The sequence below is a fragment of the Fukomys damarensis genome, unplaced genomic scaffold, assembly GCF_012274545.1.
Source record: "Fukomys damarensis isolate Sample0158 unplaced genomic scaffold, DMR_v1.0_HiC HiC_scaffold_5, whole genome shotgun sequence".
In the NCBI taxonomy this organism is placed as follows: domain Eukaryota; kingdom Metazoa; phylum Chordata; class Mammalia; order Rodentia; family Bathyergidae; genus Fukomys; species Fukomys damarensis.
This window is the reverse complement of record NW_022900917.1, coordinates 43475326-43502841: the sequence shown is the minus strand read 5'-3', so window position 1 is coordinate 43502841 and position 27516 is coordinate 43475326. Positions and strand designations below refer to the sequence as shown.

The following is a 27516-nucleotide window of genomic DNA, read 5'->3' as shown; positions in this document are numbered from 1 at the left end:
ATGCTAGAGAAGTGCTTCCTTTAAGCGAAAAGATAAAAATTCTTGATTCAGTAAAGGGAAAAGAAATCATAAGCTGAGACTGCTAAGATCTATGACAAGAATAAATCTCCTATCCTTAAAATCAAGACAAAGAAAATTCATTTTAAGTTTTGTCACTGTACATCAAACTGCAGAAGTTATAACCATAGTGCATGGTTTTGTGCTTAGTTAAGATGAAAAAGGCATTATATCTGTGTGTATTACATATATACATGGGATAAGGAGAAAAGGGGAGGGAGAGGCAGAGGGAGGAAGAAGGAGAATATATAAACTACATAGTAGTTAAACACACAGATATACCATACTATATTTTTCCAGATCACACACGCAAATCACTAAATTGGGAAAGTGCTCATAATTTTGCCCTTTTGGTTCCACACATTATATGGACTCCATGGTCAGGTGAAACTCCACGAAACAGACTAAACTCATTTTGAATGAAGTAACTACCTCCAACAACGATGTTCACCATTTCTTCTACAATGCTCTGTACAATGTCTTGTGGCTTTTCCTCACAGTCATGGTTTTCTCCATCATACAAAATACCATTTTTAGATAATGCTTTAAAAAGAGAAAAATTCAATTAATTTTTGGAAACTTTACTAAATACATTTGATGACAAAAGTTTGTTCCTAAAAATAAAGGAAAAAAAAATCACATAAAAATTAGATACAATTATATGTCAAACTCTCAAAATCTGAAACAAAACCAAAACCAATTATTTTTCAAATTGAAGTCAATCTTAAGAATGGTTCATTTGAGAAGCTATTAAGTGATTATTAAACTTAAATTTCCTAGATTATTCCTTTAAGAACCAAACTTTTACGTCATTTGAGTGAAACATCTACTGTCTCATACACACTTACTTAGTGTACACACTCCTATGCTAATCCTTATCAAAAATATCTTAAGTATAATTAAAAGTTTGATTACTAATAATATCAACATTGTATTTTACTATAGTGAGGTCCTTGTGCATAAGCAGAAAGGCCATCTAGATCTCTATCAGTGCTTTCTTTAGCCCATTTCGAAGGAATCTACATTTCCAAATAAAGCTAAATTGAAGAAGTGAAAATGAATTCATTCACCAATTTAATGAGAAACAACACAGGAAAAAAAAGGTAACTGTAAATCAGAATTTCTGAACAGCCTAAGAGAAACTGATGAAACTTAACATTCCAGATAGACTGTCTAGACTACCACAGATAAAAAATAGGATTCGCACTGACCTTTCTGAAATGCTGACAACGTCTTTAGTGGCTCACAAAATGTTAGAAAGTTTGGGTATCTAGAACCCTGTTCAGGGAGCCACTGTGCTACATCAAGTGGCATCAGATTGTAAACTTTAGCTGTTACTGATGCTGCCTCCACTGGCTCCCACCTATAAAGGGCCACTATACCTGCCCTTATAATTTCAATGTTCCTAATCTACTGTCTTCTAAGTACTGAATGCCACAAGGGAAAGCCTGATAAATAAGCATATAAAACTAGTAGGCTATCACAAGGTCCTGACTTCGATCCCTAGTACCAAAACAACAACAAAAACCCAGTAGACTTATTTTATAAAATTGACAAGTAAAAATAGCACTTTGATTCTTCTGTGGAATAAAGACATACAGATGTATTGGTAGGTAAATTTTCTACATTCTTATTTTTATTTCTATGTTCTAGCTGGGTAAATGCTTGAGTCTGAAAATAGTAAGTAACTAAATATAGAGAGCCACTATCTCAAAATGAGTACAAAATGGCTAGTGAATTAAAATTCTTACATAAATTAACTGACAGAAACACATTATAGTAACAAGGACTATTACTTATTGCACATGCCTAGAGAATTTAACTGTTATGTCCAAAGTCATATATTAGTGTCAGGATGTTCTCTAGAACACACACTCTAAACCAATGATTCTAAAGTAGAATTTTCATTTATATCAGCTATTAGGAGAAAAGGAGATTTACAAATTAAAATAATCACAATGATGTTACAGGAAACTATGTTTTATATATATTCTTACGTATATTTTATAAGGCACCAACAGTGGTGCCTCACACAGTAGATGTTCCCACTCCTTGGATCTTAGCCCATGTGTCTCCTCTGCTGGGAAATTTACCAAATTTCTAGCTAAGCCAGCCTACTCCGAACCACCACAATTCAAATAAAATATTTTCTCTGTGAAAGTATTTCCTAATTCTCTTAAACACTGTTCTATCTTGTGTATGGTGTTTTCAGAAAACTTTTCACACAGTATAACTCATTTATGCTCGCTCAGCTGACCCTCCAGGCAGGTTAAATACTATGAGCAATGGTTTCTTCTGTCATGTTAATCCCAAGTACTAGACTGTACCTAAGAATAAAAGTAATTTAATATTGTTAACTGTAATTATTTTCTTATATATAAATTTGCATAGAAAAATATTGTAAGATTATCTGTTTTAGTGATTACTGAGAAAAAAGTGAATTTTTTGTACTAAAAAGCATTTATATTTAATTTTAGCACTTTTTGATAATACTTCTACATTGATAATGATTTCCTAAAATTTTCAGTAATATTCCATAAAACTTTTCTAATTATATCCCTTGTTTGCTATAAAAATTAGTTTTATGGAGAAAACTGAAGTTCCTACATAATATGTTAATAGACATTTATAATCTGGCTTTAGAAACATGTATCTCCCCTAAAGGAATTTTATAAACTATACTCTTCATGAGATGCTACTGAATGCACAGAGACATTAATAGAAGTTTTGTGGGTAAAGTCATATTAACTTTACCACCTAAAGTAGAAAAAGGTCACAATTCTTTCCACATTTCTTTATCAAAAACTCTCATTCTTACACCTTTCCCTTAACACACACACCCTACGCCCCCTTGTTAAGATTACTTTCAGCTGCAGTTGCCTGATCAGCTTCAGTCTGTTCATTTTCAGCACTGGAAACATCAGATCCATTTTCGGGCTCTGTGTCATCCTGGAGACTTTTATCCAAATCATTTGTATGGGGGTCAAGGTCCCCCTGTTCTTGGGATATAAGATCAACAGTCTGAGGTGGCAAGTATCTAAGTTGAGGTGATTCAGGCTCATGATGGCTTATTGGAGACTGTAACAGATGATGCTGCCGCCGATGCCTTTCTTTCTCCATTTGTTTGGCTTCCTGCAACTGAAAAAAACATAATAATCTCTAAGATTAGTAAAATACATAGTTCTAAATCTGGAGGGCAGCCAGAGATTTAGCTCAGTGGTTCTGCAACATGCCTTGCAAATGCAACGTCCCGAGTTCAATCCCTGGTAACAAAAAAAAAAAAAATAAAATAAAGAAGATGTAAAATCTGGAGGGGAAAGGCTGGGTGTGGTAGTGCATGCCTGTAATCCCAGCACTTGGGAGGCTGAGGCAGGAGGGTCACTGTAAATTCAAGGCCAGCCTAGGCTACACATTGAATTCAAAACCAGCCTGAACTACATGGCGAGACCCTGTCTCAAAACAAAACTAGAGGAATGACATATCACTGACTACAAATCCTTTATATAAAGTATATCTTTCATCTAGACTTAGAAATTATAGTCCATCAGAAACAACCTAAAATGCACTAAAAATAATTAACAATGTTTACACCTTATGTAGCTGGAAATTGTACTAAGAACAGAAACAGAAGATTTTTACTATGCTGCCTTTTGATTACATCTGAATGTTGTGAAATGTATTATCTAAATGAAACTAAAGCTATTTTTTAAAGCCTCAGAGTAATAACTTTTGTTGCCAAAAATGGAATTACCTAAAAATCAAATAAAAATTCCATTAGGAAAGGAAAAAGAATAGATGGAACACAACACACACTGACACGTTCACTTCTACTTATACATATAAAAACAAAGTCTAGCAAGATACATAAAAAACTAGTAATAATGGTTGTGTGGAGTTGGGAAATGACCTAATGGGAAATGGAATAGGAGAGAACTTTTTCAGTGCATACCCTCCAAAACATGCTCTTATATTACCTTAACAAAGATCTTTTAATTAAAAATAAAATATTTAATAAATAAAGTCACAACTATTCTGCCCAGTCATCTATTAAGCATGAAAGAGATGAATCTAAAAGTGTCTGAATTTTATTTTAGAACACCTGTCATTATTCTCTACATGATACTATCTATATTAAATTAACTTACAGGATGCTAAAAAACATCAATATACCAATAGCAGCTCCCTGCCCCAGTCATGACAGTCTCAAATGTGCCTTCTGAAGGACAACTGCCTCAAGCTAAGAACCACTCTCCTAAGGGGAAATCAGTAATTTTTCCACTGAAATAATCTTAGGACTTAGCTTTGTTTTGTTTTGTTTGAGACAAGGTCATGTTAAGTAGTTCAGGCTGGCCCAGAACTCACTGTTGTAGCCCAGGGTTGCCTTGAACTCACAGCAATCTTCCTACCTCAGCATCCTGAGAGCTGGGATTAAAGGCATGTGCCACCATACCCAGCACTGGACTGAGTTTTTTCTAATAAAGTCCAGGAAAGTTTGTATTCTCAAGTTTTATTTGGGGGAAGAGTAAGGCCATCAGTGGTATATATAATTAAATTAGACTTCTAGCTTATAAGATTTTAGCAAATGTGGTAATTAAATCATTTGTCCCCTATTTCCTCTATTTTCCCTCTCCCCACTTTCTTGATTATCCTAGCACAGAACTAAATATTCTTTATTAAACATGCTCACAACTTTATCACAATTCAATTATAAATTTGTGGGATTATCTAATTAAGTTTCATCTCTCCCTTTGTTCCAGTTTTTCAGGCGTTTGAAGGTAGTAACTATGTCAGTTTTGCCCTGTGCTATGTAAGTGAAGCCAGGAACATACTAGAAATTCAGTAAAGGGCCAGGGATTTAGCTCAGTGGTACTGCCACTTGCCTCGCAAGTGCAAGCGCCTGAGTTTAATCCCTGGTACCAAAAACACCAAAAACCAAAAAACAAAAAAATTCAATAAAAACTTGCTGAATAAATAAAACTATTTTCTGTCATTTTAGAAACTGACAAAAAAAATGACAAAACTATTTTCAATCACATCCTTTAAAAAGCAGCAAAATCACATGGTTGTAAAATATCAGAAACAACCTAATGCTACACAGCACAGTGCCAGAATAGATTGTGGTATTGTCTTAGAAAACTATACATATGTGAAAAAGGAGGAAGCGCTCTAAGGGCTGATATAGAACATGCTTTCTAGGACACTGCTAAGTGAAAAGTATAAAAGCTTATCTATAGATAAGACAGCCACCAATAATGTATCTTCCTGATATACTTGAGCTTCACTCCTTTTTGTGCATTTTTTCCCCATACTGGACCACTTCTGGCTGTAAGCTAAACATTATAGCTTTTGCCTTGTTATTCTCTCTCAGATGACTCATTCTGGTGGAACTCAAGTGCCATAACAGAAGCAGCCCTCTTGACCCAGAAACCAAGAAACCCATACCTCTTCCCAACAGAGAATAAAGAAATGAGGCCTTTTGCAAACAGCCACATTAGTAAGCTTGGAACATATTCCCTAATAAAGTCTTTAAGTAACTACAGCTCTAACTGACATCCTGACTCATGCACCTACTGCAATATCAACTGAAACTGAAGTCAGAGCCACTCAGCTAAGCTATGTGTGGATTCTAGGCTCTCAAAAACTGTGATACATGATAAACAATTGTTTTAAGAAGCTAAACTTTGCAATGATTTGCTATGAATGATAGATAACTAATACACTGTGCTACCTTTTATGTAAGTAGGTGACAAAGCTACATGTATCTGCTCATGTATACTAAAGAAATGCAGGACTCATAAAATAGAAATTTGCTACATCCAAGGAATGGAAAGGAGAAAGAGAAATGGAGTAGTAGGAATTAGGAGGGAATGGTACTTCTCTAAGTATACTTGTATAGTTCTGACTCTTACATCATAGTAATTTTTTGCATAGCCAAAAAATAAACAATTAAACCAACCAGGATATGAGAGGTACTGAAAAATAAGAAATAGTAACACATGAACCTAAAGGTATTTCAAAGGAATAACATTACCGCTTTGAAAAGAATGGAGAAAGAACTAACATAAATAACTTTTGGAAAATAGCACTTTGAATGGATAATATAAGGCTAAACACAAAAAGAACTGAGTATAAACACTGTAACCCACTTAGTAAATTTGCTTCTCATAGTGATATGGGTGAGCAATTCTAAAAGTAATGTTATGTAATAGGATTAAATAAGTAATATAATGTAGACAATTAAAACCAGATTTCTTACTGGTTAGAGAAAGGAGTTAACAATAAATTAAGGAAGAAGGCTTAAATGAACCCTGTGGTATTATACTAGAATTAGAAAGACCATAATAAACACATTATTTTTAATATACCAGACAGAAACACTCACATATTGGTGTAGAGATGGGGCTAGTATATACATATATTTTCTAGTTCTATCAGCTGGGAGGGTCTAGAAGAAATAACACCTTAGAGACAATGACACACTCAGCCCTCAGATTTTGGCTTTTCAATACCATTCTAAAATTGAAGGAGGCAGGGCTCCTTGGTCAACTGTTTCCAGTGCTGAAGGAGGGAAAATTCAAAACAAGTATGGAATGGGCTGGGGATTTAGCTCAGTGGTTCCACCGCCTGCCTTGCAAGCACAACGACCCGAGTTCGATCCCCAGTACCAAAACAAAACAAGTATGGAACATTTTGAGATTCCAAAAAAGTATGAAAATATTCAAAAAAGGATAGGAGCTGGTAAAAAGGACACAATTGTGGCCAAAGCTAAAATAATATAAGCAACAAAATAAATGATAGTTTCAACTACTAATCCATAGAATAAAATATCCTTGAACACAGATTTTTGTATCTATATATATGCATATATGCAAATATGCATATATATATATTTTTTAAATTTATTTATTTATTTTTTTTCCTTTGAGACAGGGTCTATGTAGTTGAGAATGACCTGGAAATCACTATGTAGCCCAGGCTGGCCTCAAACTCATAGCAATCCTCCTGCCTCAGCCTCCCAAGTGCTGGGATTACAGGCATGTGCCACCACACCCGACAAAGATTTATATTTTTTAAAAGGGAGAAGAGTTCTAGCTAAGGAACATAGAAAGAAAAAGAGAAATAGAAAAATCACTGTTATAGAAAGATCATAGGAAGTAACTGTTGCCAACACTATCTACTGATAAATACTATTCTGTGAAGCAGTAATAACATGAGAATTATAGTAGGATATTTGCATAGTCCTAAAATACAGTGGTATCTTGTTTATGAACTTAATTGTTTTACAGTTTTGGGGAAGATGGCTGCATTTGTCTTTGGGCAGGGAAGATGGCTGTAGTTGTTTGTTGACTGGTGCAGAGTTTGTGAATGGAAGCAAAGTTTTACTAAATACTTGTTCGTGAACTGAACTGTTTGCAAACTGAAGCATTTGTGAACCAAGGTATTACTGTATTTCCCCAAAGATATTTATTAAGTGTAAAATAAAAACAAATATTGTGACGTCACTGTGGACACTGATAGAACCTTAAACAAGGGCTCAAGGTTAATATCACCACCAAAAAGACCTATCAACATCATGAATCCTTGACATGATGAATCAAAAAAGACTAAACATTAGGTCAGAAGTAATCTAGAAAAAAAAATTAAAAAGGCACAATTTCATTCTGATCACCAAAAAACATGAAACAAAGTAAACTAGGGCCACTGAACAAAATAAATGATTAATAAATACCATTTAAAGAGAGGAAGATCATGAAAAACAAGGAAAGGCTGAGGAATTAGCACACACTGTAGAAGACTAAGACATAACAACTAACTGTAAACTAAACGCAATGTGGAATTCTCAGTCAGATCTTAAAACAGAAATGGAACATTACAGGCAAAGTTGGTGAAATTCAGGAAGGTCACCAGTTTATTACAACTAACTTCTGTTAATTCTGCTTTTGCTACTATGGTTAGGTAAGATGTTGGCATAAGGGAAGCAGAGTGAAGGATATAAGGCTCTCTCTGTAATATTTATACAACTATTCTCTAAGTTTAAATCAGTTCACAATAAAAATGTTGAAAGTTGGTTTTTAACTATTAAGACCTAAGTAATAAAATACAATAAACATACAAAACAACAACAAAAAATCCCATCTCTTACCAGCCAATCTGAAGCAGCTTTAAGTATAACAGATACCACAATCCTTATGTATGAATGAAAAAATACATTTCATCACTACAGAAATGTATTTTTAAGGCTCAATGAAAAATTTTATACCACAAATTAGGTATTTTCATATCCATATTACACTCCACACTAAGTCTGAGTTCAGTAAAAATATTAATTCATAAACACTTCCATGAGAAGGACAAGAATCAACCTTTCACATCCTATTTGTGAACTAGAAATAACATTTTGTCCAAAGTTAAACAAGTAAACCTCAAAATAGAATACAGCAAATCTCCAGTAAGAACTGTAAATGAAAGACATTCTTTTCTACAGGAGCAAAACTGTTACTATAATTATCACAAACTATTTGATGGCTATGTTATAATCTCTTTTGTAAATACTTACTGCTTGGTTTTCCATGCGTGCAAAGATAACATTTAGCATCTGAGTAAGAGTAGCTTTGGCTGTTGTCTGGTTGATGAGATTTTTGCTTGCTAGATAGATATTGTAACATGTTCTCACAGCTTGCAGTACAGTTCCTTCATGAATTTCTATGTGTTGTGATGTTACTGCAGTAAGTAAAGCCTTAAAAAGGGATGGGGGGCAAAGTTAAAAGCTACTTTCTGCATTCAGAGTTTCAGCACAAAACTGAATGAATATTTTCATATGAGAATTAGAATGCTCAGAAACAAGTATCACTTTCTGGTAGTATATACAGAATTCTTACCTGCCTTGAATATGTCATTAATTGTTAAAATATCTGATTATTTTCTTCATTCTAGTAGTAGTTTCAACATGATACTCCAACCCCAGAACACTAGAAAACCATTTAACTGTTTCAACTCAGATTTCATTAATATGAATATTTAATTTAGTTTATTAGAATGCACAGCATCTATACCTTCTGATTATAGTGCATAGATATGTCTCATATATCTATTCAACTAGATTGTCAACTCTGGAGAATGCTATCTTGTCTTCAAATATTCCTGAAATCTTTTTTACTCACTAGTAAATGTGCTGCAGTTATGGCCAAAGGTGTTTAGAAATCTTTAGAATAAAGCATTTAAAATAACCCTAAGGTGTTTCCTCAAATAAAGTGAAAAACTTTATGTGAATTTTCACATATTAGGCTACTTGGAATTTCTCAAGTGCAAACACTCCGATCTTTTGTTCTCCCTATGCTGTACAATGCAGTCAGCATTAATGTATGTATGTGTGTGTGTATATACATATATACATATATATCTATATCTATCCTGATTAAAGCCTAAATGCCCTGAAACTTCAAATGATAGGACAAAATGATTGGATAGCTTTTTAATAGATATTCTATGACTTGTGAGGTAAATACAACTATGAAATCGGCTCAGAAGGGATTATATTTACATAAGGAAACATTTACATAAGTAAGCAATTTCAAAAGTATTATTATACATTAAATTACTGTATATAAACATACTATCATTACCATAACAGTAACATTAAGAACTAAAATTTGTAATAGATCTTAGTTTTTCTGTAAAGGAATTCAACTACCCAGGTTCAGTATAGCACAGACCTGAACAGGGTTTTGTTGAGCAGGTTGAGTGGATGGATAGGTATAAGGGAATTATTAAAACTGGTGATCCACAAGTTGGATTACCCTAAAGCTTGAAGGACCAAAAACACACACACACACACACACACACACACACACGTCAAAAACAGAAAAACTCTAGAATACTCTAGGACTCAAGCCTGAATTGAGGTGTTCAAAAGAAGAGACGTAAGAATATAACCTTGTTTTAATGGACTCTTGATATTCAACCATAAAATCTCCTGATATGTAGTCTAATAAAAAGCACTCAAATCACTGGGCTTGGTAGTGTATGCCTGTAATCCCATTTGGGAGGCTGAGGCAGGAGGGTCTCAAGTTCAAGGCCAGCCTGGGATAAATAGTGAGTTCAGGGCCAGCCTGAACTACAAAGTGAGATCCTGTCTCAAAAACTAAATAAATAAAAATTTAAAAAGCACCCAAATGACTTTACCATAGCCAGAATATAAAATGACCTTTTCTAATATTTTCAAGGTAAAAGGCTTCAGATTTTTAAAAATACAGATTATATGAATAACAAATTCACTTATTAAGTATTTACCTTTATTATCTGCAACTGAACTCCTTCATCTGTTTGAGGACCTTGGAAGCAGCCACATATTGTTTCAATAATTCTATCAATCAATTTTTTGCCTGGTGTTGTACTATCTGGCGCATTGCCAGTCAAGTGCCCATAAGCAATAAGTTTCTGAAATGGAGAAAATAAAGATTCTAATTAAGCTAGGTAAATATATAAATACACAATAACTGAATGAAAATTAAAATATGACTGAATATATACAGAAATTTTTACATGAAAACATCAAGATATAATCAAAGCTAAATGCTATACCAACTTTCTCTGTAAAAACATTAAGATATAATCAAAGCCAAATGCTATAACTATTTTTTCTGTATAGTTTACTAGCTCTAAATACATAAAACTACTCAGATTGATATGCATCACACACACACACACACACACACACACACACAAAGCAGTGACCAAACAGAACTGTCAGACACTACTACTTTAAGATTGAGAGTTGGTCTCTGAGTTAGAACTATATACTTCTTTCTATAAACAAGACTTTTTCAATACTGCTTTTGTGGAAAAAAATCTTAACATTTTTAAATACACCAAATCTCTTTCCAAATTAGATCAATTGGGTGAAAACTGAGATTCCATACACTGGCTAAAATAAGTCACAGATCTATTTATTTGTTGTTACCATTCTATCCTAGAAGGAAGACCTTAGATATTATAATTCTAATTCTTTAAAACAAAATAAGTAAACAAGGTCAGCAAACCGATGAACTTATCTCTAACCTAGTTTAAGGACAAATCAGGTGACCTGTTCCTAGTCAATGAACTATTAGTTACATTCTTATTATTCACAAACAGTGAGGACTGAAAAAAGAAGTACCCCCCATCTGGAGGTTTGTCTTACAAAATATCTGAGAGAGAAAGAGGCAGACAGAGAGAGAATATTAATGAGTGTGTGAGAGTGTGTGTGTGTGTGTGTGTGTACACAACAGGATGAAAGCACTCATGAACTTTGAAATGAATGTCATAGCCGAGGTCCAGCAGTGAAATAGCATGCTACCAATATTAACTCCTATTCTATATAAAACAGCAGCATTTAATAAAATTACTTCTAATATTGTTTTAAGATACCATTTTATACATACCTGTAAACAATCTAGAGATGTACTAACTATTCGGGGACATTTGGACTGGCATGCCAACTCAAAGGGTAAGAAGTACTTGTCTGCTTCAATAAAATTTGTCTTTGATTTCACTGGAGGCAAAGTGCTTGATCCAGCTTTTGCTTCTCCATGAGGAGGACTAAATGAAAAAAAGTCTGATTAGAGTATCACATTTATCATAGCAATGATAAACTCATAGCAATATGAATTTCTGTTCTAAAAAGAGTCTTGCTAAACCAGTCTTCTATCTTTCCATATTCTGAGAAAAACAAAGCCTACAGAAATTAAGACATTTGTCATAAGGCCAAAAGATAATGGCCAAAGCTGTAATTAAACATTTGCAAGATGTGGAATTTTTGTCTCCCAAAGATCTCAAGCTTTATTATATAACTATTTCATTGTCACCTAAATTTGATATCATACAGTAAAAGGCAACAGGCTTTCTACCTGTCCTTAAGTTAAACACCTTTGAGTAATTCTATTCTGTTCTGAAGAGGCTAACACTATCAAAAAGCCTAGTATTTTTCTTAATATGAATCAAAATTTTAAAGGAAATTATTTAAAGTATATCTCATGACATTTCAGAAACACTTTTCTAAACTTATTTATATGTGATCATTTTGCATTGATAAGTATGTTTACATTGCTTTGTATTATTTAAAACAGATTTTATTATAAAAATCAAATGCAGAAAATGTCACACTAAAAATATAAATGATTATATTATTATTTTTATTATATGTGCTCCAGAGAGCACATTATTAGTTTTACTAAGATTAACAAGTCTACAAATTATTTTTATTAAAGAACAAAACCCACAAACCTCTGTTTTTCAGTTTCAGCTTTTATTTCCTCTGGCGGAAGAAAAAAAAAAAGGAAACATATATGAGAAAACTTGACAACAGAAAGACCATTAACTAATATGCTTATACACTATACAAACGCATCTGGAACTTCTATGAAAAGTAGGAAAGAATTTAAATACCTTAAATGTACCAATAAAATTAATAAAAAAAAGAAAGCAACTTATTCAGATTGTTTAGGACGCAAAATTGTATATAGAGAGAAAATAAAGAAATGTGGTATGACAAAGTCTAATTACCCTGATTTGATTAGTGCAAGCTATGTGTGATCAGAAATACCACACTGTATCTCCTTAGTATGGACAATTAACACTTACTTTTAAAGGCAATAAAAATACTCTGATTTAAAAAAAAAATTAGGGGCTTAAACTGTTTCACCTAAATATATTATACAAATAATATAAAACTATACAAAGAACATAGATTTTAACCACAGATTTCAAATTCACAAAGCATTCCTTTTCTCAGAGCATTTCATTTTTGTCAAGTTATTATTCAGAGGTATTAAGAGCAAAATACCATATAGTATATGTTATACTAAAGTCTTAAAGTGTGTGTAAGACACATGTTGGGTAAGAGGGAGAAAAAAGTCAATGCACCACTCTTGTGCATCTGAGGAAGATTATCAGGTGATAACTACAATTTCTTGAATATGTATATGTTGAGATTTAATTAATTTTTCAATTTATGACTATATAGTGAACACTTGACTCATGAACTCAACTCATTCTCGAGGCTCCACTACACAGCCTTCAAAGTCTTTCTCCTGTATACAGGCAGATCTCAGAGTCCTAAGAGAGACACTGTCCCAGGATTTTTTGATTAATAGCACACAGGGAAGGATGTTGTAATGCTCCTTCCAGAACTCTTGAAGGGTTAAATCAGTATCTGAGACCATCTGGAAGCACAAGTGGCCAGCATTCAGGTCATAACTCAAGATTTTGGTCATAAGTTAAAACTAAAATTTCATCATAGCCCAAGTTGTTCATATGTCAGGCTGGTTGTATCTGGATGGCCCAATGTATAGGACACTATAAAAATACACAACCCCAATATACTGGAGAACTTCTCCTTTCACTGTTTATGTAATAATGCTATAAGGAATGAGCTAAATTAGGTTAAGTTCTATCTATAATAGAAGAACCTTAGACTTAATTGATATATTAGGGACTCTACTTAATTGACTAAACCTACTTCAAATTAGGATTACTTCAAATATAGTGAGCCAAGCACTATTACACAAGACATTTATACTTCACAGGTACAACCCCATGAGTTATGAACTATCATATCTTCAATTTAAAGATTAGAAAACAGAGGAAGAGAGGTTGTATAACTTATCTAAGGACTGCAAGGCTCAGGTATGTGACTAATCAAGTGTTACCAAGTTTCCATATTAGGTAATCAAACTGCAGATTCTATTTTATTAAACATTGTGAACCTTTTAGAACTTTTATGATGGTTGACTGACTGTTGAAAAAGCAATGCGAAACTAATTGGTTCAGCATAGTTCTGGGTGTGGAAGACCCACCCTATGGAGGATTGTTGCCAGAATGCTATAAAAAGGTAACAGAAGGAAGTCTTGGTTTTCCTTCTTCCGAGGAGCTCCAGTCTTCGCTTTCACCTTCAATGTTGTCTCCTGGCTTCTAGTTCATTCATACTGCTCAGCCTTCCAGCACAGATCTTTCAGCCTCCTGATACGGACTCGCATGGGACACTACAGTGAGCTCTAAGCCTTCGATTATATCCTTCAGATCCCCAGTGTGCAGGTGGACCTTTTGCACACTTCTAAACCTGATTCTGTGGGCAGTCACTGTAAGCCAATCTTGTAAATTCTTATATATTTGTCTATCTTTAATTAAATCTGTTTCTCTAGTAAGCACTAACTGCCTGCTGTAGCACGAGTGCCATAGGTTCACCACCACTGACTAACAATAGTGAGCAAAATGTGGGGGTTACAAACAACTATTAGACTTTACATTTAATAATTTAAAAATTCATTTGCAAGCTGGAGATTTAGCTCAGTGGTTCCAGCGCCTGCCTCGCAAATACAAGTTTCAACTTGAGGTACCCAGAGTTCGACTGTTGGTACCAAAAAACAAACAAACAAAAAAACTGAACAAATAAAAAAATCATTTGCAAGTACCTTCTATGTACCAGACAGTTTATTAAGCCTTCTATAAGTGACTTTGCCAAATACCCTGTTATACAATTTATGCATAAAATATATATAGTTGGGTGAGGGTCAGCAAACCCAATGCTCAGTGGTACAGCACTTGCCTAGCATGTACCAGGGCCTACATGTACAATCCCCAGCAACACCAAAAAAAACAACACACAGATTTGATGTTCAGTATTTCACTCTTGTTCTCCATGAACTAAAGTCCTTTGCATTTTACAAATGGTAGGATTAGAAGAGTGGTAGTATAAAAATATTATCTCCAGCTATTTAAGGTACTACCTGATAAAGGTTCATAATGTCTAATAAGATCTGCAATTAAGATCAGCTATTAAAACCGCAGTTTACCAGTACAATAAAAAATAATTTAAATTACTTTAAAAACATATCTGAATAAGGAATAATGCTGTTACCAACTGTCTTAAAAATCTCTGTAAAATAACTTTAAAACAATATTTTTATTTAAAATTATTATTATTGTTATTATTGCCCCAGAAAATGAATCATCAACTAAAAACCAAGTACAATAGAAAAAATAAAGCTGAGGCAGGGAAAGATGTGGAGGTGGCAGTTTTTTAATAGGGTGACTTCCCTTTTATAAAATGATTAGGGAACAGGGTATTCTGGTTAATTTTAATTATGAAAATGAGAGAAAGTGAGACATTTTAAAAAGTACTGTGCTTTGATACCATCTGTTATTAAATAACTATGTGACCGTAAGAATCAACCCTTGCTACTGGATGATTGCAAAGATCCACTATATTCTCAAACATGACTGGCCAACAACCCATTGCTTATTTGTAAAATGGGCCATGAGTTTAACAATGGGCTTTACAGCTGAACATTTGCAACTGACACAATTATAGGAAAACAGTAACTCTGAACTCCAGTGAAGAGAAATGTTACTTCTCTAGAAGAATTCCATTTTTATATGACCAAGATTAAAAATTATATTAAATTTTCTTAATAAAAAATGTGTACATTTGTTATTTAAGTATCTAAATAATATCCTTTCATCTTTTCTCTGCAGAAAGTGTGCTGACCAGTGTTCTACACTTGATCTTAGCCAAAAGGCCAAGAAGCGATTCTGACCAGTGTTCTAAACAGAATTCAAATGATTCTACAATAGCCTTATAAACCCGATAGTTCTGTAGTACAGAACTATAAATCCTTTACTGTACGATTCCATGTTTTTTAAAAAAATGCTCATGTTTAAATATTCTAATAAAATACATCCAACACAAGTTATATAGAATGTAATGTTTCTGTTAATTCATATAGTATCACAAGTATCTCCACTCACTCTCTTCAGTGTTTGTGTTTCTCTCTCTCTCTCCTTCCCCTTCTCTGTACTATAATTTACATGACAAGGAGGCAAGTACTATTGAAACTACATTTTATAATTTCTTATGAGAAAAATTCAATGTTTTCATGTTTTAAATTACAGTATACTAAACAGTAATCTTACCACTTTTCATAATTTCGCTTACCATCTATAATCCACAGTATAAGCCTTTAATGTTTTGACAAAATTTTTTAAGGTGACACAACAATCACAATTATTCCTACTACAGTGGTACCTCAGTTCATAAACACTTTTGTTTGTAAACAATTTGGTTTGGAAACACATGCTTCTAGAACACAAATGCGGCCATCTTTTCCAGAGATATGGAACAAATTTAATGACTTAGAGCTTGAAAACAGTTCACTTCAGACTGGCTCTTAATAGTAGAACAGAGAAATAAACTGTCCATTACTTAAAAAAAGAAACACCAGAAGCAATAAAAAAATCATCAAATTAAGAAGATGCATACTCAAAATAAAAACCGCATAATGCTTAAATGTAAAAAACTTTCCCATAAGTCAGAAATAAAGTAGACTACTGCTGTAGTCAGGATGCTGTGTGTCCCCCCAAAAACATGATAAAGGCTTGGCAGAAATATTTAAGATGGGAGCCTAGTGTGACATCTTTAGGTCATTTGAGGCATACCCTAGTAAGTAATAATGTGAACCTGGCCCTGTTCTCAACTCTTTCTTGGCCAAGAGATGAGCAGTTTTACTCTGCTATGTGCTTGCCACAGACCCAAAACAAAGGGGCCAATCATTCATGGGTGGGACTTCCAAAACTGTGAGCCAAAAGAAATCTTTTCTCTTTACAAGTTAATTGTTTTAGGTACTTTGTTATAGTAACAGAAAGTTGACACAACCAGTTAAATCATTCAAACAATGCTCTATAAAAACTACATAATGCAAATAATACTGGATATGATAAATTATCATTTTGAGCCATAATAAGATAAAATTCAGAGGCTTGCTTTTATCAGTGATACTGTGATATTTAGGATTTTTAACTTCATAACAATAGTCCTTATCCCAAAAAACCTCTCAATTTTAGTACTGGAATTATTTCAGGAATTACTTTCTTTCTAGACATCATTAGCCCTATCCCTTCAGAATTATTTTTAATAAAAATTTTAACTAACCTCTTAGAAATACAAGTACTACAATATATAAAATTAAAACCAAATAAATGGGTCATTGTGAATTAGCATAAAAAGAACAGATTTTAAAAATGCTTTGAAAGGACATTAAGTTTCATTCCTTTAAGTTACACTGACCCAAGTCAACACTGTTGATAAGGCACAGAACAAGCGTGCATGTGTATGTGTTGCTAGCTTTTGAACAAAGGGCTCCATGCATGGTAGGCAAGTGCTCTACCACTGAACTGAACATAAGGATGGTAACTGTTCCCAATGGGATGAAGCTGGAGGTGCAAGACTTAAAACTTAAAAATTATTTCTGGAATTTTTCACTTAACATTTTTGGGCTGTAGTTGACTAATGATAACTAAAACTGAAAAGCAAAACCCTCGGTAAGGGCAGACTATTGTTTATGTTATCTAAATGAAACCAATTTCAAACACAGTATAATGATATATATATATATGTCAAAGCAGATGAAAACTGATAGCAACAGATAGCAAAAATGGATATACACTATTGATGTCATATAAAAATAGAATTGGACACCACAACAAAATAATAAAACAAAAGCTATTTCATAAGGATAAAAGGGTCAATACATCAAGAACACAGCAATCCTAAATATGTATGCATTAAACAAAAAGAACAAAATACATAATGCTGAAATGTAAAACTAAAACAAAATCTGCTATTATAGCTAAAGACTTCAACATCTTTCTCATGACTAATAGAACAGACAAAAGATGATTCATCATGGAAAAATGGGGTTACTGGTAACAACAGTGAGTACCTCCAATTCAGTGCTGAAGAAAAGCAGGGGCAAAAAATAAAGTCAGATATAGGATGATAAATGAAAAGACCACCCAGCTGGACTGAAATCCAGTTTAAAGGGTGGAAAAGGGAAAATGGTCCACAATTCCCTAGACCTAGCACCGATGCCATCTTGGGAAAGAGTCAGGCTGAGGGAGGCAGCATGTCAGCCCATCAGTGACAGTCTAGAGTATTAAATAAACCTACAATCAAGTTATTTTCTCTGTCAGGCATGGTGAAGTCAGATAACACCAACCCAACGACTCAAAGAAGCTAAAAAGAGAATGGGGTAAAATTTCTTTGCCATATATCATCACTCCTATCCCCAGAGCCTTCAAAAGGCAGAACACAAGAGAGACAGGTTTCACTAACACAGGCAATTTTAATAACAATAATAAGCCACCTATTTCTCCTACACACAACAGGAGTGCAATACATGCCATGCCCATTATTGTCAACAATCTGCCATGGGGGAAAAGGTACCCAACAATGTCTAGCTAAGAAAGACAAAAGGAAGTTAAAGCCAGTTTGACAAAATCAGAAAACAAGTCAGGCAACTACTGGGAGCCAAGAGACAGAGTGCCCTCTTGTGGTTCCTCCAGCAAAGGTGAAACAGACAAGAGTGACAAACAACTGTGATAACAGCTTTTTTGGGCCCTATAAAAGGCAAGAAAATTAGAGAAAAGAAGACATAGAGAAGTTCACAATTTTTACCCTTAAAATCAACTAAGATAAGTGGATCCAGAGGTTTGCAGAGGGCATGACCAGGGCTTGAAATGAGGACACACAATAACACCAGCAAAGAGGGAGCTATGGGGAAGATCTAGGTCATTGCTCTAACAATCTGTGTGCCGGTTTTTATTATTTCTATTGTTGCTTGGCAACTGTAGTTATTGTAACCTTGTTAATTTGTTGTCTGTTTTTGTTTTTCTATTCTGTATTCATTTTTCTTACTCTTCTTTTTTTGGTTCTCCCTTTTTGGTATTGGACAATTATAATAATTTAAGTTTCAAGGGCTTCCACTTTGAACTGCTCCCTCTCTTAATGTCTCTTCCCTCCTACCCAACTCTCTGCCAGCCTTACTTAGTCCTTCTTTACCCCTATTTCAACTTCTTGCCTTTCCACTCCTTTCCATCTATTAATGGCATAAACATACCAACAGACCATAAAATGCACTGAAGAATAAGAATTAATCAATGTTTTAAATTGCACAGTATCATTTAAGAGTATATTAGGGTAATCCTTAACAAAATTAGGCTTAGAAGAATAAAAATTATCAACAAACATACTAACAGGTGTCAGCAAACTCACAACCTTCCTCAATCTCTAAATATAACTCCAACCATCTCTGCACACCCTCTTGACTACACAAATATTCTCCCAAACCCCCTCTATGCCAGCCCTTTAGCCCAGGTATAAAGTAACTCCAACGGAGTCTGACTTCGTATTTTTTTAAAAAAATCTATTAATCTATCTCTTCCCATTAATATTCCCACTTCCCTTTACTCTTCCTCTCCATATTCTCACATCTTACATATCCCAGGACAATATAATTCATAAGAAGCATCAAAATAATCAAAACCAAGTTTTAATATTTATAATTGACATATACTTGGTTCTGCTGACAATGTTATAACCAGCAGAAATTCTCTCCGTAAAATATAGTGACAGGGTAAAACCTAATTAAACTGAAAAACTTGTAGTGGTGTAAATAATATCCCTAGACAAATACAAGCACAAATCTATCACTGGAAAACAGAATCTAAATAAAGAGATCCTCATATCAACAATAAAATCTCACTCTAACCTCAACTTTCCAAACCCGTGTGTGTGTGTGTGTGTGTGTGTGTGTGTGTGTGTGTGAGTTACCAAAGACTCCCAACTCTCTCAAAGTAGATCTAAGGGTACTGATGAAGAGAAAGTAAACATCAGTTGGCAAAGCTATATGAAATGATTGAAGAACAATAGCTATAGAAACTCAACAAGATCAAAAAGGACATGACCTAAAAGATGATGGAACATATAAATTGACCAATGTAGATATGGGAAAAACAAATGAAAAACTGGAAGAGCTGACAAAACAGTTCAAAATATGAATGGCAAGTTCACCAAAGACATCAGCTCCATGAAAAGGTGCCAGAGGCCAGAAATTAAACATTGTACAGAATTTGTAAATTGCAGAAATGACCAATGTGAAAAGAAAGTTTCTGAAATCAAGAACAAAACAGAAAGTCACAACAAATTTCTCAAAATATTTAAAAATTATGCAAGCAAGAAAAATTCATCCAACAGCTACTAGATGATGCTAAGACAACTAGCTAACTAGTTAAAGGCTAAAGGAAAAATCAGAAAACTGAAAATTAGAAGACAGCACACATGGAATAAAAAAATGTTAGCAGAATAAAAAATGCTTCTGTTTAACAAGAGAAAACTTCTCAAGTTTGACAAAAGATTCAACATATAATAAGCAAGGCTTCAATTAACTAAAATGAAAATACAGTGGTAATTCAATTCACAAACTTAAACTTGTTTTGCAATTTTGGGGAAAATGGCCATATTTGTGTTTGTGTGGGAAAGATGGCTGTGGTTACATTTGTCACCCAATGTGGAGTTTGTGAATGGAAGCACAAATTTTGTCTGAGAACCAAACCATTTGCGTTGATGAACCAAGATACCACTGTAGAAGCTCACCAAAACACAGCATGGTCAAAATCCCAAATCTCCCACAAAAAGAATCATAAGCTGTCAGAGAAAAGCAAAAAATCATGTATGTATTACAAAGGTAAAGCCATCAGGGCTGCAGCAGCAGATTTCTCAACACAAACTTTAAAGGCCAGAAGAGCTTGGAGAGAAATGCTTCCAGCCCTAAAAACAAAGAATTTTTAATATATCCCACCAAACCAGCTTTCAAAACTGATGGAGAAATAAAAACATTCCATGACAAAGAATATCTTAACAAATACATCAACACCAAAGCAGCATTCTAAAAAAATATTCCAGAATATCCCAGACAGAGAACAAAGCCAATGAAGCCAAAAAAATCAGACGGAATGACTACATCTACCAAAGCAAGTACTTAAACAAAAAGGGAAAAATAAAAGAGTCATCCACAGGAAAAGAACATAATGACAGGAATATCAATACCTTTCTGTAACAACTCTCAATGTAAATGGCTTCAACTCTTCAATAACCAGACACAGATTGGCAGACTAGATAATAAAACTGAGCCCAACAGTCTATCGCATTCAAAAGAAACATCTAATCCAAAAAGAAATCCACAGACTGAAAATCAAAGGCTGGAAAACAATATGCCCCAGGACTCTGTAAGCAGCAGGGGTAGCAATTCTATTTTCAAATGAAGTAAACTTCAATCTAAAACTGATCAAAAGAAGCAAGGAAGGTCATTACATATTATTTATGGAACAATTTGATAGGAAGAAGTAGTGATTGTAAATACACATCTACCAAATATTGGAGTACCTACATTCATAAAACACTGCTAAGCATGAAAGATCAAATAAACAAGACAATCATAATGGGTGACCCTTAATATCTGGCTATTGCAGAGACAGATCAACTAAACTAAAAATCAACAAAAAAAGATCAGAGTTGAACCACACCTTCAAACAAATGGACTACATAGATTTATCTATAGAGTGTTCTACCCTACTACAATAGAATATAATTCTTCTCAACAGTAGATGGAGCTTTCTCCAAAGGTCTTCACACTAGTCTGTAAAGCCTACTTAAATACAAAAGAATAGAAATCTCTCCATGTATGTTAACAGATCATTGTGCACTGATACTGGAAATCAATCACAAAGAAAAACCACAAAAAATTTATACAGATACTTGAAAACTTAATGACACACTCCTCAAATACTCAATAGGTCACAAAAGAAATCAAGGAAGAAATTAAACAATTACTGGAATCATACAACACACTAGAACCTGTGGAACACAATGAAAACAATCCTAAGGAGAAATTTTACTGTAGTCAGTTCTTACATTAGAAAAAGAGTGAACTCAAATAAATACCCTAATAGTGAATCTTAGATACCTGAAAAACAATAGTTCAAACCCAAACCTAGTTTAAGGAGGGAAATAAAAAAGAATAGAGTGAAAATTAATTAATGCTAAAAAAACAATACTAAGCATAAATGAATCAAAGATCTGTTTTATGGAAAGAATAATAAAAAAAAGATAAACCCTTTGCCAAACTTACCAGGAGCAGAGAAAAGACATCAAAGCAATTAGAAATGAAAAAGGTGAAATCACAACAGACATCACTGAAATCCAGAAGATTGTTAGCAATTACTATGAGAAACTGTACTTCAACAAACTGGAGAATCTTGACGAAACAGATTCCTAGACAGCCACAAATTACCAAAATTGAATCAACAGGACATTAAAACGCTGAATAACCCAATAACAAATAATGTAATTGAAGTAGGAATAAAAAACCTACCAAAAAAGCCCAGGACCGATGGACTCATTGCTGAATTCTGCAAAACCTTCAGGGAAGTTAAAACAGTAATACTCTTTGTGGATCTTTTACCAAGATAATCCAAACATTAGCCCATAAAACAAACTTCAACAACTTAAAAGAACTGAGATCTTACAAAGTAAGTTCTCTGACCAGGAGCCAAGATAAATAACAGTAAAATTTCTAAAATTTCCAAACGTGGAAATTAAACATACTTCTTAATAACCCATGAGTTAGGAGGAAATCAATGGGGGAGTGGAATAAAAATGCAAATGTAACAAATTTGTGGGAGATAGCTAAAGCATGCGGAGAAACTTCTACCACTAAATGTTTCATTAGAAAACAAGAACAATCTCAAATCTAAACTTCTCACCTTAAAAAAGCAGGGGGAAAGTGGAAAATAACTACAAACCAAGCAGGAGTTAACAGAAGAGCCAAAACCAAAGAAACAGAAAATATAGGAAAAAAAATCAATGAAATTGAAAAATTCTAATGACAACAACAACAAAACAAAATAGTCATTATCAAGAATGAAACAGGATTTCATTTCACATCCGGAAGACATTAAAGAGACTAGGTGCAAACAACTCTCTATGTATCATCCATCAGTGTGTCAACTGTAAGGGCCAGGGATTTAGCTCAGTGGTTTCACCGCCTGCCTTGCAAGCACAAGGGGCCTGAGTTTGATCCCCAGTATCCACACCAAAAAACAGTGAACTGTAATGAATGGACCAATTCTCACATACGAAATAAATAATGTGAATAGCTCTGTAGCTATTAAAAATCACTGAATTTAGTTTAAGAACTATTAAACCTGAAATCTCCTAGACCAGATTGTTTCACTGGAGAATTATACCAAATGTTCAGAAAATAATTAATACCAGTTCTATATATTGTAAAAAAGGTTCAACTCCTTTTATAACACCAATATAATTTTGATAATAAAGGTGGACTGCCAAATAGAAGTGCCTCAATTGATAAAGAATAGATACCCAAAAAAGCAACAGCCAATAGCAAATTTGATGAACAACCAAACACAGTCCCCTAAAATATGAACAGAAAGAAATGTTTACTATACTCAACTGTGTAGCGAACAGGGTGGCATGGTGGGAATGGGACACACAGACTAAGAAGGAAGAAATATTCTTACAGACAACATGATCATTTTATGTAAACCCTTGCCCCAAATATGAAGAAAACAATCTCTTAGAGCTTTTAAGTGAATTTATCAAGATTACAACACACAAAAATCACATTTCTGCATGTTACAAATGAATAATTGGAAACCAAAAGCTGAAAAACAATACTATTATAGTTCCTCCAAAAATGAAATTTTAACTATACTTAAGAAAACATGTATAGAATATACACAGAAAGAAATGCTAATGAAAGAAATCAGAGAACTAATGAATAGGAGAAATAAACCATTTTCATATTTTGGAAAACTTCAAAGCAGCAAAGATGTCAATTCTCCTCAAAATTTTCTACATATATATTAAAATCAAACTCTTGGTACAATTTTCTGCATACTGATAACCAGATTTTAAAATTTACAAGAAGAAAAGCCACATAATTAAAAGACAAAACAATTCTAAGGAAGAATAGTAACGTAAGTATTTGCTATAGCTAATTTTAAGACTTGAAAATTATGATATTTTACAAATGAGATAGGGACCAATAGATGAAAGGAGGTGGAAAGGGGGGGGGAAGTAAAAAGAATTAAGATGTGTCATGCACATGCACCAACAATGCACAATGTGTGTAGTCATTATGTACTACCAACATGTACTGATAAAAATTTAAAGCTCAAAGTAAAGAAAAAGAAAAAAAACCCCAAATTACAATATTCAAAACAATATGGCAATGGAGAAAGACCAATAGAAGAAAGTTCAGATTTGGACCCACAGAAATATAGCTGATGGATTTTAGACAAGTGCAAAGACAAATAGATGGCAAATGGATAACCTTTTAAACAATGTTGGTAGGAAATGTCAATGTGTAACAAGAAGTCTTAACCTAAAACCCCAACTTCATATAAAATTTAACTCAAGTGGATCACAGATCTAAATGTCAAGTGAAAAACTAAAAACTATGAAACTTACAGGAGAAAAGAGAGGAGAAATTCCGAGGCTGGACTGAGGAAAGAGTTCTAGATAAACATCAGAAGCATGTTTCATACAGGGGGAAAAAAAAAAAAGACTATCAAGATTAAAACCTTCTGCTTTGTGAAGGGGACTTACAGAAAATATTTGCAAATCACCTGACAAAGGGTTTTCATACATACTACATACTTTTAAGAACTCTTAGAATTTAATACAAACCAAATGACCAAATTCTAAAATAAGTAAAAGACTCAGAGACATTCTCCAAAGAGAATATACACATGGGAAATAAACATGAGAAGATATTATGTGAAAAGAGGTATGACTACAAAGACACAAAAACACAATAGGTTATAAGGGTTGTTAGAACTATTCTGTACCCTGATTATGACAAAGGTTACACAAATCTTCCTGTATATAAAAATCATGGAATTGTACACACCCCCTAAAGCCCAAATTTACAGTATGGCCCTATAAAACAACAAAATTGAAGAGAAAAATTAAAATGCCCAGGCCCATTTCCAAAATCATTGAGTCAGGATTCCCAGTACTGCAATGAAGTTGGTTGTATTTTTAAGAAGCTCCATGGATGATCTAAACATAGCATGCCTAACATAGATTCTCCCCATTTCCCAGAATACTTTTCTCACATAAAATATGCATCTTCTGAAATAACAAGCTGTTAACCTCCAAGAAATATTCTATACTTTCAGACCAAGGTAATTATACTTCTCTATTCCTACAGTTTCCTCTGGTTAATACAATCACAACACTTACCTTATTAAAATTATTTTTTGCGTTCATTCCCTTCAATTTTATCCTTAACAGCAAATGACTTTATTTTACATCTTTATATTCCTCATGCTTAGCATAAAGTTTGGAAGAAATGGGCACTTAAATGTTTCTTGAAAGCACTAAATGAGAAAGTAAGTTTACCAGGCAACTTAATACACATTTCCTTTCATACAAAAGGATATAAAGTGTCTCAACTATATGTTGGTAAAATCTAAACCTGCATCTATAGCTCAGATCACTCTCCTAAACTTTGTTATAAACTACTGGCAACTAAACAGCTTTACTTACACATCCCACAAGGACCTTGAACTCAATTTAAACATAGCAATCCCTTTTTCTTCCTCAACGCTTTTAACTCAAATGTGCTTATTTTCTTGTACTGCCACTTTTGATGAACTGTTTCAAGAGCCCAACATCGTTTCATTAGAAACTTCAAATCATCGTAAATGCTTTCCTTTTCCTCATTTTGTGTCAACTCAGACAGTAACTCCTGTTGATGTGCTGAAATGTAGTCTTTCTACATTCAATACGAGGTTCAAACCCTCTTTTACACTGAGGCTATGGCAAGAATTTATTAATGTAATGGTCTCACTGCCTACAGTTCTGGATCCCAGCAATCTATCATCATGCCAAGAGAGTGATTTTCTGGACTGCAACATCATCATTTCACTCCTTTGACACTCTATTCTCTAGAAGAAAAAATTGGAACTCCTTAGCATGGCACAAAAGGTCTTCAATGATCTGGCCCTTCCTTTCTTCCCCAGACTATATCCCAAAATCATACTGAACTTCCTAAAGTTCCCCAAGTGCAGCTGTGCTTTCTCACATCTCTATGCAAGCAGTTCTGCCTGTATGGTTTTTTTTGTTTCTTTAAATAGCATACTCTTCTGGCAATCTACCAAGACTAAGCTCTAAGACAGTGGTAGTAAACCTATGGCATGTGTGCCACAGAAGGCTGTCAGTTTCATTGAAAGTTCTAAAAGGCTGGCCATCATTGGTCTAGGCTGATTCCAAAGCTATTTCATAACTCGAACCCCAGTAAGATGCCAGGAAAGAACTAACCAATTCTTTATTTGGGTTTCTGTCAATTTCATATATATCTACTATAGCATTTATTTATTACTTATGTTATCTACTGCAAATCTCTCTCTTCCACTCTAAGACACTATAAGCTACCTAAAGGCAGAACCATGTATGACTATTCTCTAGCTTTCTTAGTATCTAATACAATTTTAAGACACAATGGAGACATTCAATAAATGTTTGTTAAATAACAGCAAAAGCTATTAAGTCTTTATATCAGTTTTTAACCCTATAGTAAAATTAAGAGTTCACAATAACAAAATTTAGCATATAAACCATCAGGCTGTTTCATGCACATGTAGCAAAATCCACTCATTTGCCTTTTTAATTGAAAACAAATGAACATTCTATGTCACAAACACAAAATAAGCTATCAAGTTATAATGAAAGTTTACACCTTTTAAGTAATATTTTGTTCGTAAGTGCAATGAAAAGGTTATTTTTGATACTTTCTCACCTCAACATTGTGCTCCTCTTACCTAGAACCTTACGTTGTATAAAGAACTTGTCTCAGGTCTATCCAAGTCCTGTCATGCCTGATAAGGTCCAATGTTCCAAAGTTATTAATTTCTTGCTCATTATTCCAGTCAAATTTGTTCTTCTCTCAGTGTGCAAAACTCATTTTATACGGTTTTGAGATCCTAGGGGATGAACCCTGGGCTGCACTACCAGAGTTATATCCCGAGCCTTGGTTTTTGTTTGAGAAAAGGTCTCACTCAGTTACTCAGACTGACCTTAAGCATGCAAACCTCCTCAGCCTTCTGAGTACCTGGGCTTACAGGCACACGCCTCCAAGCCCAGCTAAAACAGATTTTTAAGAAAAGAAGGCATTCTCTAGAAATTTAAGAACATCATCAATATATAAGTAATGCACATTTAATATTTCCAAAGATTACCTCCATTTTAAAATAGGTCATAATAAATGCAAATAAATTAATTAAGAGAATATTTTTTGAGAAATTTCCAAATGGATAATGAAGACAGAAGTTCATTTAATTAGGATTAAACAAGGTGTAATCTAGCTAAGTGTGGAGGTGCATGCCTGTAATTCCAGCACTTGGGGGACTGATGCTGGAGGACTGCCACAAGTTTGAGGCTAGCCCAGGATACACAGTGAGTTCAAGGCCAGCCTGAACTACATAGCAAGATCCTGTCTCAAAAAAATAAGTTGTAATCAAATAAGGGGTGCAGTTCAGTGGCAGAATGCTTGTCTAGCATGC

At 33.9% G+C, this 27516-nt stretch overlaps 1 protein-coding gene and 1 pseudogene across 5 annotated transcripts in view; both read right to left on the bottom strand.

Annotated features, from left to right (window-relative positions):
- The window catches only part of Arfgef1 (ADP ribosylation factor guanine nucleotide exchange factor 1), a 116213-nt gene that overhangs the window by 71767 nt on the left and 16930 nt on the right, over nucleotides 1–27516 (bottom strand). For 4 of the 5 annotated variants that reach the window (XM_010611473.3, XM_010611476.2, XM_010611475.2 and 1 more), the window contains 6 exons: nucleotides 12319–12349; nucleotides 11478–11634; nucleotides 10348–10494; nucleotides 8615–8794; nucleotides 2922–3195; nucleotides 490–600 (listed from right to left, as the gene is read on the bottom strand). In XM_010611473.3, coding sequence (XP_010609775.1) covers nucleotides 490–600; nucleotides 2922–3195; nucleotides 8615–8794; nucleotides 10348–10494; nucleotides 11478–11634; nucleotides 12319–12349 — 900 coding nt within the window. Of the gene's footprint in view, nucleotides 1–489; nucleotides 601–2921; nucleotides 3196–8614; nucleotides 8795–10347; nucleotides 10495–11477; nucleotides 11635–12318; nucleotides 12350–22298; nucleotides 22334–27516 lie in introns of those variants that run through there. The other variant, XM_010611474.3, reaches the window with a different exon arrangement.
- On the bottom strand, nucleotides 15453–15623 carry LOC117285085 (annotated as a pseudogene).